Here is a 27,338-nt window from a genome sequence, read left to right as displayed (position 1 = left end):
TGGGGGCCTCTTACACAGCTCAAGGTCTGGGCTCCAGTGCCTGACGGTGAGTATGCCCATAAGGCCCACTCATAAGTCCACTTATATGTTCCACCCACCCATGAGCTCGCTCACAGGGAGTGGAGTGTGTAGGGGATGTGTTATGTGTTATCTAATATGTGTGCTTATGGTATGTAGTGTATAGGGATACCAGTTTGTGCAGGTGATGCAGTGTGTTTGTGTGTAGTGGAAGCAGTGTGTATTTGTGTATAAGGGATGTATTATGTGTTTCTGGTTGTGTGTGAGGGATGCATTGTGTGAATCTGTGTTTGTATGCATAAGGGATGCAAGGTGTGTGTCTGTATGTGTGTGCATTGAGTGTAAGAGATGCATTGTGTTTCTGTGTGTATGTAAGAAAAACAGTGTGTGTGTTTGCATGTGTGTGTAAGGGTTTGCAGTGTATGTTTCTGTGTATGTGTGCAAATGATGCATTGTCTTTGTGTGTAAGGGTTGCATTGTGTGTGTGTGTAATGGATGCATTGTGTGTTTCTCTGTGTGTAAGGGAAGCATGTTCTGTTTCTGTGTATGTATAGGGATGCATTGTGTGTTTCTGTGTATGTATAGGGATGCATTGTGTGTGTGTGTGTGTGCGCGTAGTGTTAAAGAGCTCCCTGTCTTGCCCCCTGTCCTATAGAGCTGTCCCTTCTGTCCCTTAGAGCTCTCCCCTGCCCCTTAGTGGTCTCTCCTCTCCCCTACCCTCCCCTAGCGGTCTCTTCTCACACTCACCCACCCTCCCTGTGCTCTTCTCATCCCCCCTCCACCCTCCCTGTGTTCTTCTCACTCCTCCCTCTGTGTGTTCTCACCCCCCTGTGTTCTTCTTACCCTCCCTCCTCCCTGTGTTCTTCTTACTCCCCCCCTTGTTCTTCTTACCCCCTTCTTCTTATTACTCCCCCTTCTTCTTACCCTCCTTCTTCTTCTTACCCCTTCCTTCTTCTTCTTACCCCCTTCTTCTTCTTACCCCCTTCTTCTTTTTACTCCCCCTTCTTCTTCTTACTCCCCCCTCTTCTTCTTACCCCCCCCTCTTCTTCTTACTCCCCCCTCTTCTTCTTACTCCCCCTTCTTCTTCTTACCCCCCTCTTCTTCTTACCCCCTTCTTCTAATTACTCCCCACTCTTGTTCTTACTCCCCCCTTCTTCTTCTTACCCCCCTTTTTTTCTTATCTCCCCTTCTTCTTACTCCCCCTCTTATTATCCCCCCTCCCCTCTTTTTACTCCCTCTCTTGCCTCTTCTTACTCCCCCCGCCCCTCTTACTCCCCCCTCCCCTCTTCTTACTCCCCCTCCCCTCTTCTTACGCCCCCCTTCTTCTTACTCTCCCCCCCTCCCCTCTTCTTACTCTCCCCCCTCCCTCCCCTCCCCTCTTCTTACTCTCCCCCCTCCCTCCCCTTCTTCTTACTCTCCCCCCCCCTCCCTCCCCTCTTCTTACTCTCCCCCCCCTCCCTCCCCTCTTCTTACTCTCCCCCCTCCCTCCCCTCTTCTTACTCTCCCCCCCTCCCTCCCCTCTTCTTACTCTCCCCCCCTCCCTCCCCTCTTCTTACTCTCCCCCCCTCCCTCCCCTCTTCTTACTCTCCCCCCTCCCTCCCCTCTTCTTACTCTCCCCCCCTCCCTCCCCTCTTCTTACTCTCCCCCCCTCCCTCCCCTCTTCTTACTCTCCCCCCTCCCTCCCCTCTTCTTACTCTCCCCCTCCCTCCCCTCTTCTTACTCTCCCCCCCTCCCTCCCCTCCCCTCTTTTTACTCTCCCCCCTCCCCTCTTTTTACTCTCCCCCCCTCCCCTCTTTTTACTCTCCCCCCCCTCCCCTCTTTTTACTCTTCCCCCCCCCCCCTTCTTCTTACCCCCTCCCCTGTAGGTGGCCGAGCTGCACTCCGGTCCGCGGTCCCGGCCGGAGTGATAGGAAGGTGCTCAGTGTGCACCTTCCTGTCAGTCCGGCCGGGTACAGGAAACAGAAACTCCTGTTCCGCGCGGAACAGGAGTTTCTGTTTCCTGTACCCGGCCGGACTGACAGGAAGTGCACACTCAGTGTGCACCTTCCCATCACTCCGGCCGGGACCGCGGACCGGAGTGCAGCTCGGACACCTACAGGGGAGGGGAGGGAGGGAAAAGCTGCTGCAGCCGTCTGAGCGCTCTTTACAGAGCGCTCGGCGGCTGCAGCATTTAAAGGGCCGGCCCGCCGCGGCCGGTCCTAAAAGAATTTCGGGGGGCAATTGCCTCCCTGCCCCCCGGCCCAGCCCGCCCCTGTATATATATATATATATGTATTTTTTTTTTTTTTATAGTGTCAACTTATTAGACCAGCAATATTAAATGGACACTATAGTCACCAGAACAACTACAGCTTAATGTAGGCCTGTTAAATTAAATACAGCATTTTCAGATAAAAGGCAGTGTGTACATTACTGCCTAGGGAGAATATTGAACACATCAAAAATCCTGGGAATACCTTCAACAGGGGGCTCCAACCAACGTGGACTAATGTCCCATACAGAAAAAGTGGTCTGGGTACAGTTAAAGGCAGTCTTTATTTGAAGTGCAGAATAAAATACAAAGTTGCCACTATCCTGAAACTTTGTCAAGTCTTTTCACTACTAGGGACACGTCCAGTGGCAGTCACTCAGACAGCCACTAGAGATGCTTCCTGTGTCAGTGCTGTACTATATGCAGCACTGACGTTCAGCATTTTCCCTTTCTGCATGGAGGTGCTAAACGTTATTCAAAGAGATGCATTGATTCATAGAGATGCTGATTGGAACAGAGTGGAGTTTTGATGCGCATGCGCAATAGCCTATGGGAAAACTTTGGATTGGCTGATCATTGGAAATGATCTCAGACAAGGAGGTATAGACGGGGGTGGGGCCAGCCACCAGAAGACCCCCTGCGGTGCTGGAAATTAGGTTAGCTTTACATCTTTTGGGGGCCAATGAGACTGGGAGTATAGGCAGGACAGTAAGTATTCTGCAAACATTTTAGATTACAATGTACATGCTTGCAATCAGCTAGACTCTATACTGTTACTGTACTAGTAATCTGGATCAGAACATTTATATGTACAATAGGTAGAGTGCTATGTAAATAAGACGTCTGTGTGAGCGGCACATTTCATTAGTGAAAATGCCATCTGAATTTTAGAGGAAAATGCCATCTGAATTTTATTTATAAAATACTAACTTAAAAATATATGATTTAATAATACATTTGTTGCACTAGTGACCAGACCTGTAGTTCTAGAGATAGTCAAGATGTTTTTTGTTTTTTTTTGTTTGTTTTTTTAAAACATCTCATGTAAAAGGCAACAAAGAGGCCGAAGCAAGAGCTAAGGAAGACCATTTAATGTGCACTATACAGCTCTTGCACACACCTGTGGCACTGAGGGATGTGTCATAAGGACTGCTACAAGCAATAAACCGTTATGTTTATAGTGTAAAGCAGGGGTGCACAAAAGGTCATTCTAAATGCATGCAAAGTATCATGGGAGTTGTAGTTCTACAACATCTGGGGATATACCTTTTGGGCACCGCTGGTGTAAAGGCTATCTGGGAATTATAGTCTGTGAGCATTTGCCGTATATATATATTGTATTGCTGCCAGAGGGTTTTATGTTATACAAGCCAACATAGTCCTTCTATCTCCCTGTGAGTGTCTGTTACACTTTGTTTTTGGGTATCCTTAATCTTGCAGCAGCACAGTCATTTGTGATGTCTTCACATTTTTTTTAGATTATCCATGGTAATGTGTTCACTTGGAAAGCAGCGAGAAGACCGATAAATGTCTCGGTGTCTCTCCTTGCTCGGATTCTATATTTTCCAATTAAAATAAAACCCTTAGGAACCGTGCCATCGATGTAATGGCACACATGCAAAAAGTGCAAAACCAGGGTCTTTGGAAGACCCTGCAAAACTGCCACATTCGTCTTAGATCTTCTCGCACACATGCAATGAAAAGCCATGGACAACCAATGTGCGTGACGGATACTTATCTGTATCACTTATAAGCATGTTGGCTGGGGAGAAATGGAAAGATGCAGCAGGTGGAAGGCGTTTGAAGCTGTGCCGTTTCCACATTTTGCCAAATATCGTCTGCTACATAAGACAAAAGTATGATGGCCTTTATATCTTTATCTATCTTTCTAAAAAAAGTCAAAAGTGACAACGACAGTTTCAAGGGTAACCCAGGCACGCATAGGTGCTTGTTGTGCCTGCAGGCATATCAGCCATACCTTGCTGACAAGAGGCCAAAACAATATTGTAGGGTTTTTCCATCTCTCTGCAGAGTGTATAGGATCACTCTGATATGCAAATAGTCAACAAGCTCATTCTGTTGAGTTAGTGAGCCTGCATTTGTTCGAAAACTCTCTAGTGGGTGACTACACATAGGACAAACTATTACACAGTGTTATGTCTCTATTAGGCTTTTGTTGTAAGGCTTTCAAGTCTGTCAGTTAAAAATGTATACATGATGGATAGATATATAATATCGTGGGTTTTATTCCTATTGACATCACTCACAAAATATATGTGGAGGTTGCCATTCTACCTTATTATTAATATAATTTGATCCCTATTTTGACATCATTCATTGACAGAGGAGTTTCAGCCGATGCTTTTAACTCATGAGTAGTGTTTAAATAAGGTCAAAATTGATACTGATAAATTGGAGCTATATCACCGAAGACTGGAAGGACTGCAGCAGCCCAAGGAACTTTGGTAAATTTCAAACTGTTCAGAAATGGTTTGACTTCAGATCATGGGATGATGCCAGGGGATGTAGTGTTTATGGTGCATAGAGTGCCCCTTTAAGATAAATGGCAACATTTCTATCTGAAATACCATTACACAATGAGTAGGCATTTTACCATGAATGCCATTATGCCACGTGTGAATCTACCTCTATAGATCTACAGAAGGAAACACTGCCAACATCTTAGATATTTTATGAGACAATTACACTTTATAGAAACATATTTAAAGACCTCTGGCCCCAGATTTCCCAATATCTAGAGTTGGGAAACACGAAGGTGGATAAATTCCAAAAAATCGTGTGGGGAAATTTGTTTATGTGCATGAATTCTTTTCGTAATACAGCTTACTAATGTAAGCCGTTTTTAACTATGTTTTTTGTTTGTATAATAGGAATAACATTTTAATAGCACAGTTTATTTAGAAAATAACTATACCAGGAAAATTATCACGTATAAAACTGAATTATAAAACGTTAAAAGTTGTCATCTTTGTTGCAAGTGTGTTTTAAAACACAAGAGATAAGTATTCTACCTGCTTTGTCACATTTTTCTGGGTCATCTTCTTTGTCAATACTTTACGAGATTTACTATTTGAGATTTGTAATTTATTTTATATATTTATGCCCCCCGCCCCCCCACCAATAAATTGCAACCCGTGATTGGGGAATAAAAATACTAACAATTATTTTCCATTCATACCTCAGTCTTCCTTCTCAAGGCAGATACCAAGTCATTCTGTGTTCATTGCCCCAGCCAGCGACAGCCATAATCAAAAGTTGAAAAAGTTGTAAAATGGAAGTTTTGCATACTTTTCCCCGTTTAGATAGAATTATGCAAAGTTTGCCATTCCTCAGTTATCTCCCACCACCTCATTTGCATGTATATCCATCACATATTATGATGATGGGGAAGCACTTGCCCAGAGGCCCATAAACCATTACATATGTGAAAGTGATCTGTATATTAAATGTGATTTATTATTATTATTATTATTATTTTTTTTTTTTTGCATTGGCCTACAACTCTTTTTCTTCTACACAAGTGTTAGTCCAGTATTGCGAGCAATCTATAATTTATATTAAAAAAAAAAAACACAAACGTGCATTTTATAACATACAAAGGAACTGGTAATTTTGATAGACAAAAATAAATATTATATAGAATATATAATCTATCTCAAACCACAAATTAAGCACTCCCAGCTTTTCACATATGAACAGAGCATATCCCCGGTGCTTGCTCCAGCAATGTATATATCAGTCCAAGTACAGGTGCACTCAAAGGATTTGTGAAAGTAGTTTAATTCAAAATTCAATTCGTAACATCAATAGTCGACGTTTAGGTCTCTTTTGATATACATTTCTGCTTAGAACTAATTTGCATTGTATATTGCGCACCACATCATATTTATATGTATGCTTAACCACCTTCTTTTCCTAATTTTGACTAGATGAACTTCATGTTTGGACCAGTCGGGTGGCAAAGAAGCTATGCCTTGATGATGCTACTTATTTGACATTTGATCCTTTGCAAGAAAAAAAAATGGTTCAATATGATGTCCAGTCAGTAGCTCTGATCATAGTGGTGCTCAAACTGTTGTTTGTTCTGGATGATCACAAAGAATGGTAAGTTTGGTGTTAAAGTTCTAGATAAGTCTGTATTCTCGGTAACATTGTCATAGCAAGCAAGATGATGAGTTCCTTGGCAAAAAGAGAAATCTCACCGGACATCGTTGGGAATGTAATTCACAAATGTTTGTGTTGCAAAAGTAAGCCACCACTGCTTTAGCAACTTTGTTTTGGTGATAAACCTGCCATTTCATTACATGCATTATACTTTATTAACATGTCCGCTTGCAGGCGACTTTTTCCTTACCTGGGCATTAATTCGGAAACTGCGTGTTAAAAAAAATCTAAGCTTGTTGAATAATTCAGAGTATTTTATAAATGGCGTCGCTTAGTTTCATTGCATCAACAGACATTCCACTCTGTACATCTAACTTTAATTTGCTGAGGCAGCAGATGACTAGAAAATACTGTGATTCTCAGCACAATCAGGTAAGCGTTGTGGCTTTTATATATGTTGTTATACATCTATCCTAGCTGAGAGAGACTTGGTCAAATAGATCAAGGGCCAAAACCAGTGAGTATGATGGCAGTATACCTGGAGCACTGCGTGTGCTGTGCAGAGATGGTAATTGTAGCTTAATAGAGGGATTCAGCTGTCAGTTGGGTGTTAAACTGTGAAACATTTGTTAAGAATGATATCACATGGCTGAGTAACTTCATGATAACTCTGTAACGAGAGCCAGGGATCCAGCAAAGTAAATGTACTGTACAGTAAGCTATGATTTATGTGCAGCTGGCTGATACACCTGCTGCAAGAACTACATAAAAATCTATTTATTATTATTGATAATATCCAGTAACGGCAAAGTCTGACTAATATGTGGTTAATTAAATACTTTTCATATATATAATTTTTTTTTCTTCCCAGGGCCTTGGCAGAATGTGCCTTCAGGAGCAATACAAATAAAAAAGGTTAGTTATAGTGTAAATAATATATGTAATTATTTATTTATTCACTTGCCAACAAAAATACAGTGCCAACATATTGGCAGTTCCGTAGACTGGTTGTATAGAGTGTAACTTACCTTTATTCCTGAAATGGGTCAGTATAATTCTGAGAAGTCTTAAGAAAAACTGTCGTTGTCATGCTGTGAGTGATGACAGCGCATGTAAAGACCTTTAATTCAATAAAGAGCTTCACGAGGAAGAGCCTGCAGAAAATAAGCAGGATTCTCCAAATTCTGGTTGATGCACTACAACTTCCATGATTCTCTGGCTATTTAATTCAAAGGATCATGGTAGTTGTAGTTCAGCAATATCTGAAGGATCAGAGTTTGGAGAACTCTGCTCTAAGGGCATAGTTTTGGACAGACGTGAAACGACAATATTTTGCGCTGTCTTAAGAGGGATTGCATCTCTGAACCTGATGTTCATGTGCAGTGAGTGACATGCACGCTTTAAGCCTTCCCCATTGGAAAGTATTGACTTAGTGCTTTCTTATGCGTATTTAGAAGACTCTGGACGTCCACATGCCAACAACAGGAAGTGCCTTATATTTGCTGCAGAATTTAGAAGTTGATTAATTCTGCATGTGCTGACATTAATTTGGCACATGTTTCTTTACTGCATTTTGTTAGCCTACTCCCTGCTCTTACATGGAAATAAGGTGAACACCCACAATGTAAGGTGTACACAGTGAGCTACAATAATAATGTAATACATATAGTACAGATGTGTATGTCTCTGTGGGTTTTAAACTTAAACTGGGAACTTGAAAATGATGGCACATTATGGACAAACACTACAGAACTCAAAGGATTCTCCACAGAGTGGAGCAAGAATATAAACCAAAAACAGAAAACAAAATGCTCAAAACCAAAAGTGGTTGGGTAAATATACGGACCTCGTGGCCTAAGGAGGGGAAGGGCACCACATTGAGGAGGGTGTTCATCCTATGCCCACTGACCAATGCAGCCTGCCCAGAGGTAGAATTAAATACTGGGCCTCCTCAAAACTATCCCACCAGCCCCAGACACTTGTACACTCCTGCACTTGTTCCTCACTTGTCAGATTGTTGCCAGTGGTCTGGATGCAGTCTTACTGCATGTTGCTGGCATAGTCTCTGAGTATGGGGTACCCGATGGTTTGAGCCGTGCCAGGGGATACGTCCCCATGTGGACTGAGGTCCAGGTGAGTGTTGGCAGATCTTGGAGCAGCATCTGTTGCGTCAAGATGCTTTCTGTGTCCTCCACTTCGCTGGTAACGCTGCGACATTGTGGATCAGTGCAGGCCGTGTTTCGAGAGCTTGCTTTGTACGTCCTGCGCCACTTGCATCTGCGTCTGGTTATTGATTGCAAGCCAAAGCTTAGACCATAGGACACATGTTATTTTGCTTTAGAGTAGAAGTACAAATATGGCAAGGGAAAAAAAATATATATTTGGTTTTAGATTAGGTGGTGTGTGTAGTCTAATTAATTACTTAGCTTTACACTTGTGTAAAATGTCAAAAAGCCATGTTTTTTTAAAATTGTATTTAGATTTATGGTGGTATAGTTAGAGAAAGTACAATTACAGAAACTTGGTGATAATCGGAATACTAGTGAATTCTAGTGTGAGGTTTCAGCTCGAATCGAAGGCTGTATTGTGCTGCATTACAGAAAGGGTAGTAGATACCTGGAATTGGCTTGCAGTGAATGTCATCATTTTCACCCCCTGTAAAGAAATGCAAGATAAAAAATAGGAAGCACGTTTTTCCATTATCAGTGTACATTCAGTCCAACCAAGATGGAAACGAGTGTCTGAGAGCACTGGCCTATCCTGGGATTATATAGTAATGCTATGGAAGTGTACATTCTGCCTTATCAAGTCGCCCATGGAGGGGGAGGTTAATGGGTGCAGGAAAGAGCCCGTTCTTTTGCCACTAGCACTCCTAAACAGTTTACCAGAGTCCAAGGGGGTGTCACTCTCTACACCTTATGCACTACACTAAGCTGAGGTGGGTATGGCACTTAAATGACATTTTAAGTGAGCCTGTCTTGCGCAGACATGCAGAAAGAAAGGCCCTCATGCATAGAAGTTCCTTTTTTACATTAACTATAATTTTAAAACATGGCACATTTAAAAACAAATCTTATTAAACCGCCAATCTTTATATGTAACCAGCAGAAATGCAAGCCTATTTTTAGAAGGAAAATAAATACGTTTTAGTTTGTCGCATCTCTGCTGTGTTTGTGCATGTTGACAGGTTTGCACTTGGGGCTCCAGTATTGGTGCAGATATGGTGATTGAGCAGCGCCGTCATTGATTGAGACCATCTTTTAACTACCCGCTGCACGGTTTGCAGAGCGAGCGATTTCTTTTTCTATTTAATCGCCTGCTTCCTTTCTCTGCATACCGCTAACCTATCCTTCTTTATAGTGGTTCATTATGTACAGAGGACATTGGGACGACGTATGTGATGAACGAGTAATAATAAAAAAAAAAATATATATATATATCTTTTGATCTATACATTTGCTTGCAATTTTGCTGAAATAGTTTAGAGATTTTCTTAAAAATTGTCTGTGGAGTAGATTGTTGGTTTGTTCATGATTCAGAGTGAATTTATTATTATTATTATTATTATTATTATTATTATTATGTGTTTAGTATGTGCAGCATGATACACAGCACTGTGCAACATAATGCTCTTTATTCTGGTTCAATTTATTGAAATATATATCCGCATAAACTATAACCTTTTTGTTCTGTAGGGAAAACGCTGTTTGATTACCAGGAATGGTACAAAACAATGAAGGTAACCCTTGATAAAAGTCAAAGGCAGCTGGCTGAAGAAAATGCCAGGTACGCTATATCTTTCATTTCACTATTTTAGAGTTATAAAGGAGTGATTGGCAATACCTGTTCACGTTTTTGCTGTACCACATTTCCCATAATTCCCTACCATAGTTCAACAAAAGCAGAAGTTGCACCCCCCGACTCTAGCTGTTCCCAAGTCGTAGCATTCATGCTTTTAATCCTCATGTGTTTAATGACGTGATCATTTACCATTTAAATGCGTGTGTATGATTCATTTCATGGGAAATGTGATAGGCTCTCTTTCTGACTTTCACTGATTCACACTGAAACCCAATATTTGTTTTTAACTGAATGAAATAGATGTGGCATAGTTATTAAAGGGTTATTTTCTGATTATATGTTAGTAATCATCATTTTATACTGGCTTTTCTTTTTACAAACCAATTATGTGGATAATTCTCCTTTTATACGTCTGTATTTGCCATGTGGGTTATACAATCATTACGTAATTTAGTGACTCATTTAGAACATAAATACAGAATTTTATGTGACCTTTTAAGCGCTCCCCTTCCTCTTTGTGTTTTTAAATAATTTTATTTGTTTAAACAATACATTAACCTCTTAGAATGAGCATTTAGTTGCCTGGTTTAACTCCACTCATTGAGACCTGCCACAGACCAGCAGGTTACATGTAATATATCTAATTTATTTTATCGATTGACTAGTCAATTACTTTTTAGCACTATCTGCATCGCCTTGATCCAGGATACAGTTGTATAACATCAATTCCCTGCTACTAACTACATTCGTCCATACTCTGGCATAACTGGGTTTCCTCAGGAACATTTATCCAAGCAGAATCTCGTCGTCCCCCATCCTCCCCACTGACACCAACGCAAAGGCTTTGCAGTGCACTGGCATTAGAATGGAGTGACATCTAGCTGTGCATGCATTATATTTACTGTGATGCATTCATCTAGCTGTAGTTACTGTGATGCATTCATCTAGCTGTAGTTACTGTGATGCATTCATCTAGCTGTAGTTACTGTGGTGTATTCCTCTAGCTGTAGTTACTGTGGTGTATTCCTCTAGCTGTAGTTACTGTGGTGTTTTCCTCTAGCTGTGCATGCATTGTAGTTACTGTGGTGTTTTCCTCTAGCTGTGCATGCATTGTAGTTACTGTGGTGTATTCCACTAGCTGTGCATGCATTGTAGTTACTGTGATGCATTCCTGTAGCTGTGCATTTATTGTAGTTACTGTGATGCATTCCTTTAGCTGTGCATGCATTGTAGTTACTGTGATGCATTCCTCTAGCTGTGCATGCATTGTAGTTACTGTGATGCATTCCTCTAGCTGCGCATGCATTGTAGTTACTGTGATGCATTCCTCTAGCTGTGCATGCATTGTAGTTACTGTGATGCATTCCTCTAGCTGTAGTTACTGTGGTGTATTCCTCTAGCTGTGCATGCATTGTAGTTACTGTGATGAATTCCTCTAGCTGTGAATGCATTGTAGTTACTGTGATGCATTCCTCTAGCTGCGCATGCATTGTAGTTGCTGTGATGCATTCCTCTAGCTGTGAATGCATTGTAGTTACTTTGGTTACTTTGGAGTGCGGTAGAACTACCTGTAACAGGGTTCTCTTGTCCTTCCCTTTCACACGAATGTTTTCTATCAGTAAGGAAGTCCATGCAAAGGATCTGGTGAGAATATAGCAACAGGTGAGGGTGGGGATACTTTTTTTTAAATGTGTATATATTTTTTTCTTTCTTAATATCTATACATCTGATAGCAAGTCTGATAGCACAATGAGTACACTCAAAGGCTATGTTTAAGCATGTTTACTGCCTGACTGATAAGCTATGCCCTGACCCTGTGATACCGATCTCCAAGTTGGGCACTTGGTTTACTTTGCACACTGGGCTATTTACCAAAGCGTGAACTCAACGAGAATCTTACATTTAAGGTCAAAGAAGCCAAATTGGAAACATTCAGAGTTTACAATGGGAACCAAAATACAAAATAAACTGACTTTACATGTGTTTTTCTAATTTTAGGTTTATATGGAAAAGCAATAGGGTACTTTATTACTCCAAAAATGTCAAAGGCGTGTTTAGTAAAAGAAAACGTAAGTACGAGTATTTTGAGAATTATTTATGTTCTAGACCCAGCTGCTGATACTAAAAATCAGTTTTTGCATTCTATAAAATAGAATTTTTTTACCTTGTTATTGGATATAATTGTGTAAGTGCAATGGGTTGTGCATGTGTTTACACGCATTACCCAGTACTATATCTCTAGTGTAGATGCATATCATTTTTTTCATGATTGATGTGCATATATTTACAGGTTTATAGGAACACTCTAGGTACTATAACCACTAAATATCATTGAAGGGATTATAGTGTCTGGAGGTCTTTTTGGCACAATCTCTCCCATTTAGTGTTGAACCTGGTTAAACGAACCATCCGGGCACCTGAAGCTTGCTGAGAGTGAGATGCTTTAGGGGTAATGTCAGTGTTGCTTCAGTCTTATATTATAAAAGTCTAAAAAAAATGTGTTAAATCACCTTTGTCACACCTTGCCAACTGTCTTTTAGACTTTCTTACGCTTCACTCAGACTTCTCACTGAGCTGTAATTTGAGCTCTAATTGAGGCTGTTCTCGTGTCACTTTGAGGTGGGTGTGTGCAATACGGACAATGGAATATTTCCCATCAAATTTCCCCAGATTTCGAGGCATTTTGAGATTTGTTATAACTCCAAAATGCCATATGGTCAGTTTTGACCTTCGGGAACTATCACTACTAGGTTTAATTTGTAAGCTTTGTGAAGAGGTGAGCTGTGAAGGATTGTTTGAAATTTAAAGAAGTGTTAAAGTTCTCACAGTAATGACAAGATGTAGGTCAGATGAACCTTAAGAAAGAGGGAGTAGAGCCTTAATTTGTGGGAAGCAGGGCCGGATTAAGAGCACACTGGGCCTGGTGCTGACAATTATGATGGGCCTAATTACGGAATCTTATTGACCAAAAACATTAAAACAATCATACCTCCCAAGCGTCATGTATCTGATGGAGATGGTGCTGGAGGGAAACTCATAGGATGCAGCTATAAGAAAACACATACTCTATGCTAATCTCTCTCTAATTTATATCTTTCATCTTTCAATTAAATCCATAACCCTTAACAGCAGTGTCCAGTGAAGCAGGCAGTCAATGGGCAGGGTAAAAGGGTGGCCACTGGTGCGAATCACGTGACCAGACCTGCCAAAAGGCGAGGACATGCGCAAAAAGGGGGCATGTCTGTCCAAAGAATTTGAAGGACAGCCTGACATGAATGCATGTCAGGCTGCCCGCCAATCATGCAGGCTGTCCAACTAAGGGCATACTATGCAGGCAGCACCCTGAGCTTAACATAAATGCGTCTAATGATGCGCTCACTCAATGCTTTCTAAGGACTGTCCCCTAGCACTCGCTGGTCCACTTGTCTCCTTACCTTCTTACTAGCAGGCAGAAGTTCCTGGTATATAGTCTGAGACAGATAAAAGGTGTATGTAGTGAGTGTAGATGAATGGGGACATGCCACAGTGTTAGAGAGACCAATGTCTGCATTACCTAAACTAATTGTATTGTCAGCCAGTCCACACAAGTTTTGTTCCCACACATCCCTCTTAAGCTTCCAAACTTAAAGGGACACTATAGTCACCAGAACAACTACAGCATATTGTATTTGTTCTGGTTAGTAGAATCATTCCATTCAGGCCTTTTGCAGTAAACACTGTCTTTTCAGAGAAAATAACTCCACTGGCCACTCCTTAGATGGCAGGTAGAGGTGCTTCCTGGGGCAGTACTGCCTAGTGTGCAGCACTGCCATTCAGTGTCTCCACCCTCGGCATGCAGACACTGAACTTTCCTCATAGAGATGCATTGATTACATTTATCTTTATGTGGAGATGCTGATTGGCCAGGGCTATGACTTGTGCTGGCTCTGCCCCTGATCTGCCTAGTTGACAGTCTCAGACAATCCTATGGGGAAGTATTGTAATTTGCTCAGACCACCACTTCTGATGATGTCAGCAGACAGTCAGTTCAGAGGCAGAGCTAGCAGCTGCAGACTTGAATACAAGTTATATTTTACTATACTATATAGGGAGGCAAGAAGGGGGCAGGGTGGTGGTTTTAACATAATTGGGTCAGAAATACATGATTGCGTTCCTGACCCTATAGTGCTACTTTAAGCAAGAGTATGTGAAGAGTAGTTAAGGTTGACACCTTTCTTGGAACAAAATACCAGCCTTAATCCTTTGTATAATCATAAGGAGTGACATCAGAGAAAATTCTGTAAAATCACCAACAAACTACTCACAGTTTGATTCTGCTGTATAGATGGATTGCTCCCAGTGTCTCAGTCTCGCAAGTCTCTCAGTGTCCCTATGTATCACAGTGTCAGTTTCCCCATGTCGCCCAGTCCCCTAGTCCCTCAGTGTCCCAATTTCTCCCAGTTTCTCAGTGGGTCCCCATGTCACTAGGACACTGAGAGACATGGGGACACTGAGAGACATGGGGACACTGAGAGACATGGGGACACTGAGAGACCTGGGGACACTGAGAGACCTGGGGACACTGAGAGACCCGGGGACACTGAGAGACCCGGGGACACTGGGAGACATGGGGACACAGACATTTAGGGAAACTGGGAGAAATGGGGACACAGACACTAGGGACACAGACACTGGGAGACATGGGGACATTGAAACATTTGGGGACACTAAGACACTAGGGACACAGAGACATGGGAACACAGACACTGGGAGACTATGGGACACTGGGAGACTAGGGGACACTGGCTGGGAGACAGACACTTTGGGACACTGGGAGACATGGGGACAGTTGTGGACTTAGACATGGTGACACTAGGCACACAGAGACATGGGACACAGACACTGGGAGACTTGGGGACACTGAGACACTGGATGGGGACACTGGGAGAAACAGCGTCCCCATGTGTCTCAGCATCCCCATGTGTCTCAGTGTCCCCAAGTGTCTCAGTGTTCCCAGGTCTCCCAGTGTCTGTGTCCCCATGTGTCTCCTAGTGTCTCAGTGTCCCCATATGTCCCCTAGTGTCTGTGTCCACATGTGTCTCAGTGTCCACATGTGTCCCCTAGTGTCTCAGTGTCCCCATGTGTCCCTGCTGCCTTTCCCCCCCATCCCTCACTTATCTGAGCTGTAGAGCTGCTTTCTGGACTCTGTGCTGTGTTGCTGGTCCCCACGGATCAGTGAGTAGTACAGAGAGGCAGGGATATGCATGGACATAAAATACTAGACGCCGCATTGACTGCTACTTCCTATTAGCGCTGATGAGCTGCGGGGCCGCCATCTTGGATCGGTCACAGTGTGATCTGTAGCATAGACATATATAGAATATATATGTCTATGATCTGCAGAGCAAGGTCCTGAAAGTAAACATGGTTAGTCTTAAAATCCACCTGGAGGGTGTATAGATCCAGTAGCATGATGTTTAATCCTGGGATATTAAATAAAATTAACTGACATTTGCTGCTTTAAGACCTCTGTGGTTATTTACGTTATCGACTAAGTTTACTCAATACATTGAAATTATTTGAATTTCCAGATTGAAACTATGCGTTGCATTTGGATTTAGGTTTGCTAAAATTATAAGTTTAGTGAACTAACCCCACAATCTATCATCTTAATATACATGTTTTAAACTGGGACTGGATCTTTGCCTGATTTGTAATGTATTTACTTTTCACCTATTTTTAACTAATATGGATTTTGGAACAGTGCAAAATAAAATGTAGATATCTAGAACTCTTTATTATTGTGAGCTCTGTCTTTTGCACTTTGAAGTCCGCATGGTGATAGCATAAAGAGAATAGGAGAAATCAAACAATCACATCACTATTTACTAAAGTGAGATTTGTCACTAAGGCAAAGTAAATTAAAAAAATTAGGGACAGAAGTCCTAATATATAGACATATAATACCACACCGGGTGCCCGCATTTCATGGCCCCCCGAGGTCAATGCGGCGTCTAGGTATTATATGTCTATGGGGATATGCTGTAACTTCCTATCCCTGCCTCTCTCCACACACAGTGACCCCTACTGGCCGGTGCTGGTATTGCAGAGTAATCTCCACTTATTCTGAGAAAAATACCTGCATTTGTATTGCCAGTATTACTGCAATACCGGCACGGCCAGGCAGTCTCAAATACCGGCTGTGCCAGTAAAATACCAGTCAGGTGGCAAACCTAAGAGTAGTGTGTGTGTAAAAAAAAAAAATGTAAAAAAAAAAATTTTTTTTTTTTTTTTTCAATGGGCCTATTCCATGGGCCTGGGCCTGGAGCTGCAGCTCCATCAGCCCCTATGTTAATCCGGCCCTGGTGGGAAGAACGGAGAAGTCAAGTTAGGGAGCATTTCATAATAAAGACAACATTTTAAGAAATAGTAGGGTTGGGATGGGCTTTATATCAGATAACGTAATTTAAGTCTTCTTTGTGGTGTGAATGAAAGCCAGTACAAGGATAGACAACAGAAGCAGCATAAGAATTGATGTGAAAGATTGGGTTTACTCGGGTGGTAGAAAAGACGGTAAGACGTATGTGGCAGTAGCCTAGGTGGAAGATGATAAGGAAGTCTTTAACGGTGAGAAATTGGTGAATTCAACCAAGATTATTTGGGGAAGTAGCAGTTTTTTTGAGGGTTAGAATCTCAGGAGGTCGGGAAAGCAACACAATGTCACTGAAGCATCAAGCTTAGTTATCTGGCAATATAGTGATATTTTCATTGTTGCGTGAAATGTTGGGTTGATTAAAAGGACATAGGAGCAAATGATATTGGACATTTTTTTTAATATCATAATTGGCACCTTTTGTGGTCTTGAGTGACAGCCGGTGGAATACAGTTGTTTTTATTCTATAGTGCTGTAGATACTGTGTTAAAACATACAGCTTGTACTGGGAAGGAGATTCTCCAGGAAGCTAGGAAACATTTTAATTTAATTTTCAAAGGTGTGGTGGAAGCTGAGTAAAGTGTTGTTGTTTTTTTTTGTGGTTTTTTTTTTTTTTTAAATCAACTTCTTAAAAACAACATATCAGCCTTTAAAAAATAATTCTATGCTCTGTTGCATTTAGTTGAAAATAAATCTGTTTCCTTTAATTTTTTTTGTAGGTTTATTTTTGGAGTATAGTATGTCTTATAGGGATACTCGAACAACCTTAACTCCTAGAGCAGGTTGTAGTGGTTATGGTACTCGGATCCTGCCCCTACAAACATGCCTACAAAATTCTACATCTTCTTTATTTTGTCTTAAAATTAATAGCACACAGACTCCTCTCCTTTTTCCAATGATGTAAACTGGGGAAACATAGCTTACCCATTCAGCTGTCCAAGTAAGAGTATGAGCACACACTATGGGTTTCCTTCACTTGCAGGAACTGTGGGCAAGCATGCATATACATTCCTTCCCTGTCTGAGAACGTTGTGCTTGTAGGTACGCAGGGCTATGTAGGAAGCATTGTGTTCACAGCACCGCTCGTGCAATTATAGGAGACTGTCTTGCACAACATGTAATAAGTAATAAGATATCTGAATAGCAACATCCTTCCAAGCACTGCTACAATAAGCTGTAGGGGTTTACGGTCTTGAAAGAACTTCCTAGATGTAGTGGTTATGGTGCTTGGAGTGTCTCTTTAATAATCTTCTTAAGGCTTGACTTCACGTTTCCTGGTATTAAATATGTACTAATAGTGATGTATTCCGCTGGGAAGGGTATTCTGTTCTCCATGTTTGCCCATAGCATGCATTCTAATAGGTCAGGGTTTATAGCCTGCCTTGGAGATTAAATGCCCTGACTCTCATGTTATCTTCCCATTGTCAGACTGGGACAGATGGGAGTTGTAGCTTTATACTGTGCAATGTACTTTGTCATAACTGGCTAACTTTTTATGCATATGAAAAGCTGATATACACAATATCTCAGGTCTGCTGAGGATAATGGATGTTTGGTTCTAGAGAGACCTTGTGGCTGATGTTCCCTGGATTACATATGTATTTCATATGTAAACGCATACAGCTCCTATTCAGGTTTAAGGATCTTATGTCCCTTTAATGATAGGGCCTGGCCAGTTATTCCTTTTCCTCCAATAAAGCAATTCTGCTATTTTACCATGAATTCTTGGTACGTTAGACATGATTCACACACTCTAGATACTATTAAATAATGCCTGTGTACACAGATAACTATAGTTTTGTTTTCCCCAGGTGACGGTTATCCGCTCTGATTACCTGAAGGTTTTATGAATGATTGCTTTTGTTAATGCCTTTGCAGGGATGGCAAGGAACCTACACCAGCAGTTTAGCGATCTGGCTGAATCGGCACCTGACGATGGGAAGCAAAGCCCGTCGAGTTTTTTGTTTAATTGGGAAGAAGAAAACATAGACATGACTTGTTTTCATGGACACAGCCTGGAGGGAATTATGCAACACGACGTGAAAACCAAAAACAGCGATTTCTGGTTGAGTTCATTGAAGAAATGCAGAACTAAGTAAGAATTCTAATGCATTTGTATTTAAAGTAGATCTCTAGAAAAAGATAACTACTATATAATAGGTTCCCATAAGATGCCCTTTTCCCCAGCCCTTTCTGTGTGCTGATACAATGTCAGGAAATCTGGGAATACGCCACTTCTGTCCTGAGGGTTCTGCAGGTGCAGGCCCTTAGTACTTGGTGCCCAGTCATATCCGTGACTGCACCTCTCCAAGTCCTCTTATTACGCCAGATAGATTATGCTAGTTTATGCAAAAATATATTATTGCTTTTAAAGTGGCACTGTCACCATCTGGGAGGACTGAATTTGCATTGACCCCCCCCGCCCCGATGGTGACATCGCCACTGGGGGGGTCTAGGGTGGGCCAGGTTAAGTGAGTTTACTTACCTGAACTTGTTCCTTCCCACGAACAAGGTGAACAAACTCCAGGGTAAGACTCTTGACTATGTTCGGTAATTTGTTCGGTTTTTAAACTACCGAACTAGACCGACCGCAAGCCCTGATTCTTTGGATCTGTTTTGGGCAGGAGCCTCATGTGCGGTCGGTCAAAGTAGGACTTCGATGGAAATCCCAAAACTGGGACGATCTGGGTGATTCTTGGATATGTTTGTCCCCCAGATCGTGGCTATCAGGGATATGATTTTGTGGGGTTTCCATGTGTTTTGGGGTATTGTAAAATGTGTGTTTTCTGTGCCTGGACATAACTGAGTTTAGTACAGTTCCTAAATCCATTATCTCCCAGGCACAGAGGAGGGATTATCTTGTTTTACGTGGGAGTGTCCTGGATGTGAGAGCCAATGTAATCATGTGTATGTTTTTGCTGTAGTCTACTCTCAGCTCCAGTGGAGAATGACACTGGAATATGTAACCGGAAACCCCTTGCATGGGGACGTGCATATTATGCTATTAAACAGAACACTTTACTCCTTCATGAAGTCTAGGCTCATGTTGGAGAGCTATATTCACTCTAGGGATTGTTATAATCACTATACTCCCTTGGATTGCAACACTTGCTCTTGTAAGAGCCGTCTGCTTAGCTCTCTGGGCTAGGAGAGGTTTACCCACTGGAAGCTGGATCCTGGTCTTGGGTCCAGGGTGGGTGGAGGACAGCGAGACCCCAATCAACCTGCGGCGGTTTGTGTGGTTTGTTGTGGTTATGGTGTCCGATGCGGTGCTTATGGTACTCAAGGAAGCAGCGATTGACGGAGGTAACCAGGGGGGGGGGGGGGGGGGGGGCTAGGTGGTCCTTCACATGGGGATTGACACTTAGACTCTGCTCTAAATCTAAGAAAGTCAGGCAGAGGAAATATACAGAGAAAAAGTAATCCCTGAAATTCCAATACAGTTAAAATTTGTATTTTATAAAGACTCTATCTTTATGAAACATTCACTTTTTAGTGGCTTGGGGTGGGTGTGAGGCGGACCGTGCTGCTTTAAGTAAGCAAAGCTGTCCTCACCTCACCTTACCTTTCCTAAAGACAACACAAGTAATTCACATTGATTCTGTGTTCCTAACCTACCTCATCAGATTTAGACCTGAACCCATGAGATTTTTATTCTTTAAATTTCTCCATTTGCCTTTGACGCTAGCACTCGGAAATGTTGATTTTAATGGTTTGCCTTACAATCCAAGCCATGGCTAAGAATTCCGTTGAATTAAGGGATTAAATATTTCTAGACAATGCTGAACTCTTCGTTCCAAGATTCACAAAGGGAACTTCATGCGAGACTCGTATACCAGCAGCAGATTCATTTTCATCTCTCAAGGCAAACTGCATTCAAGATTACAAATACAATATGTCTGTATTGTGAACAGGGCCAGCTGTGTTCTAAAACATAAACATGAACCACACAACTCCTGAACGAAGGACTAAGCCATGGCCAACGTAAACAAGAAAAAGTTAAAAGATATCATTATCCCGTTTTTTTTTTGGTTTTAATTCTTCCCCCCCTCCCTTTGCTTGTCAGTTATTACTAAATTACATACAGTGCTTCCTTTTTTCCCGCAAAACAAAAGATGTTGTGTTTAAGGATTTTATTTTGGATCTGCTGTTCTCCAGTAACTTGTCCCCGTCTACCACTCGAGGACATTCAGAATAGGTGTTTGTCATGTGCATTTGCAGTAAGGAGGAGAAGACTAAGGAATATTCACAAAATGCATTTTGTCCAATTAACCACTAGCCACTTTAAATCTATGAGAATATTGATTGCACTTTGAGTATGAATATGAGTGTTTTTGAATCCAGTATTATAGTGCTATAAATTCTTATGACCTGCCCTAATACATATACATGCATACAGTGCTGGATTAGGGACTTTATGGGCCTTGATCTGAAAATGATGGTGGTCCGAATTATGACGTTTGAATTCTCTTTTCTGGTCTTTTGTTCTTAGAAGAGCTTGTGTTTGACCTCTGAAAGAGGCACATAGAAGTCTCCTGGGAAATCAAGGGGTACAAGGGTCTAACTATCAGGCATGGGGCACAAGGAATAAGGAATCCATCCTATGGATTACAGGCTTCATAGTGCCCATGTGCAATGAACCTGGGACACCGTTAGGCTTTTATTTAGTTAATCAGGAAACCAATTGGATACATGTTTGTCTTTATAGTGCCAAAGGTAATCTCTAGGCATTCAGGTATTGTGGACAGTGTTGCATTTATACAACGATTTTGAAGTTGAACTGAAAGCATGGAGGATATCTGTGCCAGCCTGGCCACACGCTATGACAATGCATACAACATTTCAGGGGAGCAGCAGATCACAAAACACAATTGCAGTGTGTAGGCCTGGAGCTTCAGCTCCAATAGCCCCTACATTTATCTGCTCTGTAAAATATGTTACATGATCTGCTTGGTTTTTAAAGCGTGCAGATCATAATTTCCCATTTTTAAACTACACTATAAGTTTTGTCATGCACACACGTCCAAGTCTTCCCAGGATGAGCGAGGGCTGTTCATTCAGTCACTCTCCCAGTATTAAGATGTTTTTTTCTCGCTCTCCGTTGTTCTATATGTAAAACTGCCATATAATATGCGAGTACGTATGTAATGGAGCTTTAGTGAAACTATATTGTAAGGATCTCTGTGTGTGTTTAACTGGAATAATGAGAACTGGCCAATATAGCTTCAGGGAGAACCATGCTTTCAGTTCAACTTCCAGATTATTGTAGAAATACTACATTGCAATGTAGAGACCAGAATTTTACCAGTTTTGTAAGATTCCTTACGAAGATCAGAGAACACTATGTCCGAGCTAGCACAGTGGTGGTGATATTTTACTTGTTCATGGAGTGCTTTCCCAAATAATTAAGCACTAAGTGTATAAACCAGCACCAGTTTATATAGAAAAGGAAAATAAGTGATTTGTTTTATATTACATATTAAAAAAAAAAAAGGAATTAATTAAAACTAGAAATAGCGAATTACCCTTAAATACACCATATTTATAGGACCTATTGTAAATTGCTTAGAGAAATGTGTAAATGTGTTCATATAAATAATTTCAGGGTTAGTATCCCTTTAACCCCCTAAGGACACATGACAGAAATATTGCGTCATGATTCCCTTTTATTCCAGAAGCTGTGTCCTTAAGGGGTTAAACCTCTAGGTTTTTGGTATCTGCTAAAATCCAAATTCCCCTTGCACTGTTCACCACTTAGGATCCTCAACCCAACGACTTAAGGGCCAATAAAAGAAAACTTCCATTAAACCAAACCAACCTGTATCAAAATGTAATAACACCCCCATTAAATGGTAACAGATCTACATAGAGCAACAAGCGCTAAATAAGCAGTAAATCTTATACTGGTGTAGGTGAATATGGTCTTCAGGTGCTAGATTGTGATAACATCATAAAATATCATTGGTTATTTGGTTAAGTTAATCTTCCTGTAAACTTACTTTAGCCATCTTTTTCTTTCCATACTTTTTGGGTGCAAAAGGGTGGCTTTCCCAGGGTTTAGTAGGATCAAGCTGGTTCAGGTTGTGAGCCACAATCACTCCCCCATACAGCTTGATGTGTATTCCTAACACTATAGTGCCCTCTGGTCCAGCTCCCCTTCACCCTCCCCCCCTCCCCCCCCCAGGCAATGTAAAGGGTTATTCATTATTCGTTCACAAGATTCCAGCGCCGATGTCCCTTGGTGCTGGGTCGGCTCTCCACTTCCTACGACGTCCTCTGTAAAACATTGAGTCAATGGTATTTCCTGTGGGGATTTCAGACGTTGGACGTCTAGCGTTGTTTCATGGAGTCAAACTCAAGGGAGCGCCTCTAGTGGCAGTCTTAGTCCTGCAATGTAATAAATGCAGTTTCTCAACTAAGGGGGGGCAGGGACACTACACTCAGACCACTTTAGTTAGATGAAGTGGTCTGGGTGACTATAGTGTCCCTTATAAATTAATTAGAATATCAACTGGCATCTGTTATTTTTATTTGAAAGGTTTAATATTTTGCAGTGCCACCATAATTCTAAGACTATAGTATCATTAGTAATGAGTGAAGATCTACTACATTTATGTAAACCACATTATAACTTTAATTTCAGTGAAAAATAGGTTTAACCAGAGGGATGCTAAATAATAAATAAGTATGAAATGTGACTATGTAAGGGGTGAAAAGAGAGTAGAAAGGGGTATGTTTCTACAGTGCACCAAGAACAACAAACAGTGGGGGTATAATTGGGGGTACAGAGCTGCATATGAGTGGGTTTATAGGGTTAAAGGGTATCCAATGAGCTAAACTTTTGTAAAAGTGGGTTAGACTGTTGTGCAATGCTGCTGTAGGGGTTCTCCACGTTCTATCCCTGACTTACACCATTGCAGTATACCCCATGGGAATTGACTCTTTAGAACATTTTGAAACGCAGACGGCTAGTTTTAATGGTTTAGCTAAATTGCTTTGTAGAGCTGTTGAGAATGGCAAGGCTTGGGGCTACTGTTAGATGGGGGTTATATAGTAAATTTACAAGATCAAATTCCACAAAGTCGAATATTTTTTTTTTTTTTTGACATTCTTTATTTATAGTATTTTTCAAAGTAAGGAGGGAGACAGAAAAAAGAAAAGGGAGGGAGGGGGGGGGAAGCAAGGTATACTTTACAGAATACAGTACATTTATGGACATCTAGATAGGCTATCCAAAGTCATATGCGATTACCGCTATACCTATACGGTTAATATCTAGCCAGCCTGAACTGTTTGAGTGGATATGCCAAGTACATCAGCTAAATCTGTAATATCGGAACGCTGGACATCGAGCCTGCCTGTACGTTTCTTGAGGGGGGGAATCCCGCCAAGTAGCGAGCAAATGACACGGAAAGCGGGTCGATCTGGGGTAGTAGAGGAGTGTGTACCCAGGTCTGGGTCGGGAGGTGGAGGTCACCCGTCCTGGGAGAGTACCTGGCTCGTAGTGAGGGCTGGGCTCTAGTAGCTGAAAACCGTGTCTTGGGACTGAGGGAAGGGGGGGGGAGGGGGGGAAGGAGAGAGGGGGTAAGGCTGAGTCCAGGGCTATCCCCTGGGGGTGCGGAACACAACTGCAAGTTCAATCGCCTATGTTATATTAATGGCAGAGTAGGCCGGTCAGGCCTGTCCACGGGCTATGTAGGACGTCCATGGAAACCACAGGAGTGCACATTTGTCCGAGCGATCCTGCAGGGAAGCGGTCAACATTTCCATGTTATGTATGTCTTCTACCTTATCCACCCATTGTCTATATGTTGGCACTGTCTGGCTTTTCCAGAGCAGGGGAATGAGACTTTTCGCGGCAGAGAGCAGGTGTATCGTGAGCGTTTTCCGATACCTTTGAACCGACATGGCTGTGTGGTGCAAAAGCATTGGTAGCGGTTGCAGTGGGAGGTCCGGATCTGCAATTTCGGTGATCTTAGAGTGTATCAGCCGCCAGAACGGGACAATGCGGGGGCAATTCCACCAGATGTGGAGGGTAGTGCCCGGGGCAGAGCCACATCTCCAGCATTCGCCAGAGGAAGTGCCACTCATACGTTGAAGCATGTCTGGGGTTCTGTACCATTGCGTGAGCAGTTTATAGCTCATTTCCTGATACTTAGAACTAATAGAGCACTTGTGGGTTAGGAGGAAGATTTTGTCCCACTCCTGGGCTGTCAGGTGCGTCCCTGTCTCCCTTTCCCATTTTGCCGTGTATCCTAGAAGGCTTTCGTTACCCAGAGCTTGTAGCATAGTGTAAAGATGCGATACGGCATGATCTAGGTGTTTCCTGTCTGTGCATAGGCGCTCGAAGTCCGTTAAAGGTCTGTGTATGTGATCTAAACCCTGGAGGCTCATGTAATAGGTCCTCACCTGGTGATAGCGGAACCTATCCAGTGTAGTCGGTCTCTGTGCCGTCGCCACGTCGGTCAGCGGTTTAAGGGCTCTGTCTCCCGTCCATTAAGTCGAATATTTTTTAACAAAATTCATTACAATGAATATGTTGCAAAAAATTAGGGTTTTATGTAAGCATGCATGTTATTGTAGTTTTTTCCTGATGTGTAAGTTACGCAGGATATGGGACAGCCTTGGATTCATATGAAATGCCTGAGGCAACATTTCGCCTCTCCCTTATATCTAGATTGAGTGCCTTTTTCACAGCTCTTTCTCATTTAACCATTTTATATATTTTTATGTGTAAGGGCAAGAGGGCTGTGTTAGGTTTTAGAAAGAAAAAAAGAATCTATTTTCAAAGTTAGTTGTTCTTCATTAGACAAATTCCTAATGGAACATGCACTGGCCCAAACAGAATATTAGAAAAACCATTATTAATGATGGTGTAATAATAATCAGAAAATGTCATGTCGATTGGGATAGAGAGATTTCTTGAGAATTGAGCTGCCCTGTGTTATAGCATACAGTTGAAGACCGGTTCCTAGGAAGTGCATGGTGGCACAGGGGCTCTATTAGAAGAACACAAAGTATGCAATCAGGAAAGAGGGCAAGCAGTCTCAAGGTCCAAGTTAAGGTCTGCAGGTCAGCAGGTCAGGTGAAGAGGCAAAGTCCAGAATCCAGCCATGGTCCTTTGCTTTGAAATCTCAATGAGGGATTTATTGCAGGTCATGTGAAGAGGCAAAGTCCAGGAGCCAGCCCTGGTAATTTGTTCTGAATTCTCTATGGTGGGTCTATCATGGACGCAATTCACGTGGGAGCACAGCAGACGTAAGTATTTGGGAACTGCTAGTTGTGTGTAGGTTATGTTGGCAGTATTCACAGTTTATGCCTGGGTATCCTTATAATTCCTTAGCTAGGAGTAATCATAGCCACATTGGAGACCATATAGATTCTAAGACAAACTATATTCTCTAGTTTACACAATTGAAGGATCAGTTCCCTCCACATTCAGAGTATCCATCATACAGTACGTCCACACCTTATTGATTACAACTGGGTCAACCCCTTAGCTTTTTCTCCCAAACTAAACAGTATTCCATGAGTACAATGTCCTCTTATAATAGGTTCTAACTCTACTATATGTTTTACCCTACATAGTCGCTTTCCCACTCTCAACACTGACACTTTAAATCCATGTTACTTTGAACCTATACTTTATTGCCTATAAATTATTTAGATAAAATGCATTTAAAGAGCTAAGCTTTCCTTGCCTTGATAAACAATTCAAGCTGAAAATCAGGAACTTGTTCAATTCCAGTGAACATGACTGAGAGGAGGAAAACTTGCACGTTGCTTTTGTTCCTTTGAGTACATCCAAAGATTGGGAATCGATTAAAACCTGTGCTATTCAATCACTCAAAAACAGTATGAAGGTGGGGGGCGGAGCCTGACTACTAAGCGGACCAGACGTACATGGTGAGGGCTCCCGAGTCTGAAGCTAAGATTCTGGGTTTATCGCCCGACCACCCGAGCGCACCGACTGCTGATCACAATATTCGGGACAAGGAGACTGCACTGCACCCGGGGATACCCGTCACATGGGTCTCCGTGGCAAGACAGACCAAATCGAGACCAGCGGCCTGTGAGGGTGGGAGCCGAGGAGAGACGGCCGCTCTCCCGGTTCTCTGGCTGACAAAGGGGCACTCTCAAACCACCTCCCTCCCCCCCCCCCGTGGACCGGTGGGGGTCATCCCGGTCCTTGAGTACCTAGGCTGCCTTAAGCGCGGACACTCCTGTGAGCCCTGCAGAACTCCCAAGCCACATGGTGCCGGAGACACCCAAGATGGCGGAGGCACCAAGCTCTGCAACACGAGGTTGGACATTGCTGCAGCCTGATTCAGTAGGCCCTAAAGCCACAGAAACTAACACTCTGGGAGCCATATTGGATAACTTTTGGGCCATGCTGCTCGACAGGGCAAGGCACGCGAAAGCCACACGGGAGCCTGACAAGGGAGACCAAGCACGCAACATGGAGCAGCCTGAGAGGCTGCCTACAAGCCGGCAAATCTCCCGCACACTGAAGCGACACAAGCTGCAGAAACAACGCTACCGGCTGAGACACCGAGATGCGGACAGACGTCCTCCCCGCCGCCGTAAAACACCAAGTCCCAAAGCGCCACAACCTGTCCTAAGCAACATACAGAAACCAACGTGGTCACCTCCGAGCCGCCCCCCATGCCGCCCGAGGCTGGGCAACCCCTTACCAAGCGAGAGAGCTGCCGCCTGGATGACCACCGACGT

At 42.4% G+C, this 27,338-nt stretch overlaps 1 protein-coding gene across 1 annotated transcript in view; it reads left to right on the top strand.

The window, feature by feature from the left end:
- The window catches only part of TAF1B (TATA-box binding protein associated factor, RNA polymerase I subunit B), an 85,629-nt gene that overhangs the window by 43,339 nt on the left and 14,952 nt on the right, over window positions 1–27,338 (top strand). The window contains exons 10-14 of the mRNA XM_063442184.1: window positions 6,220–6,394; window positions 7,266–7,309; window positions 10,090–10,180; window positions 12,194–12,264; window positions 18,486–18,702. Of these exons, the coding sequence (XP_063298254.1) occupies window positions 6,220–6,394; window positions 7,266–7,309; window positions 10,090–10,180; window positions 12,194–12,264; window positions 18,486–18,702 (598 nt within the window). The remainder of the gene's footprint in view (window positions 1–6,219; window positions 6,395–7,265; window positions 7,310–10,089; window positions 10,181–12,193; window positions 12,265–18,485; window positions 18,703–27,338) is intronic.

This window comes from Pelobates fuscus, chromosome 2, assembly GCF_036172605.1.
Source record: "Pelobates fuscus isolate aPelFus1 chromosome 2, aPelFus1.pri, whole genome shotgun sequence".
Lineage (NCBI taxonomy): Eukaryota > Metazoa > Chordata > Amphibia > Anura > Pelobatidae > Pelobates > Pelobates fuscus.
Note: the sequence above shows the minus strand (reverse complement) of the source record. Positions and strands in the feature narration are given on the sequence as shown.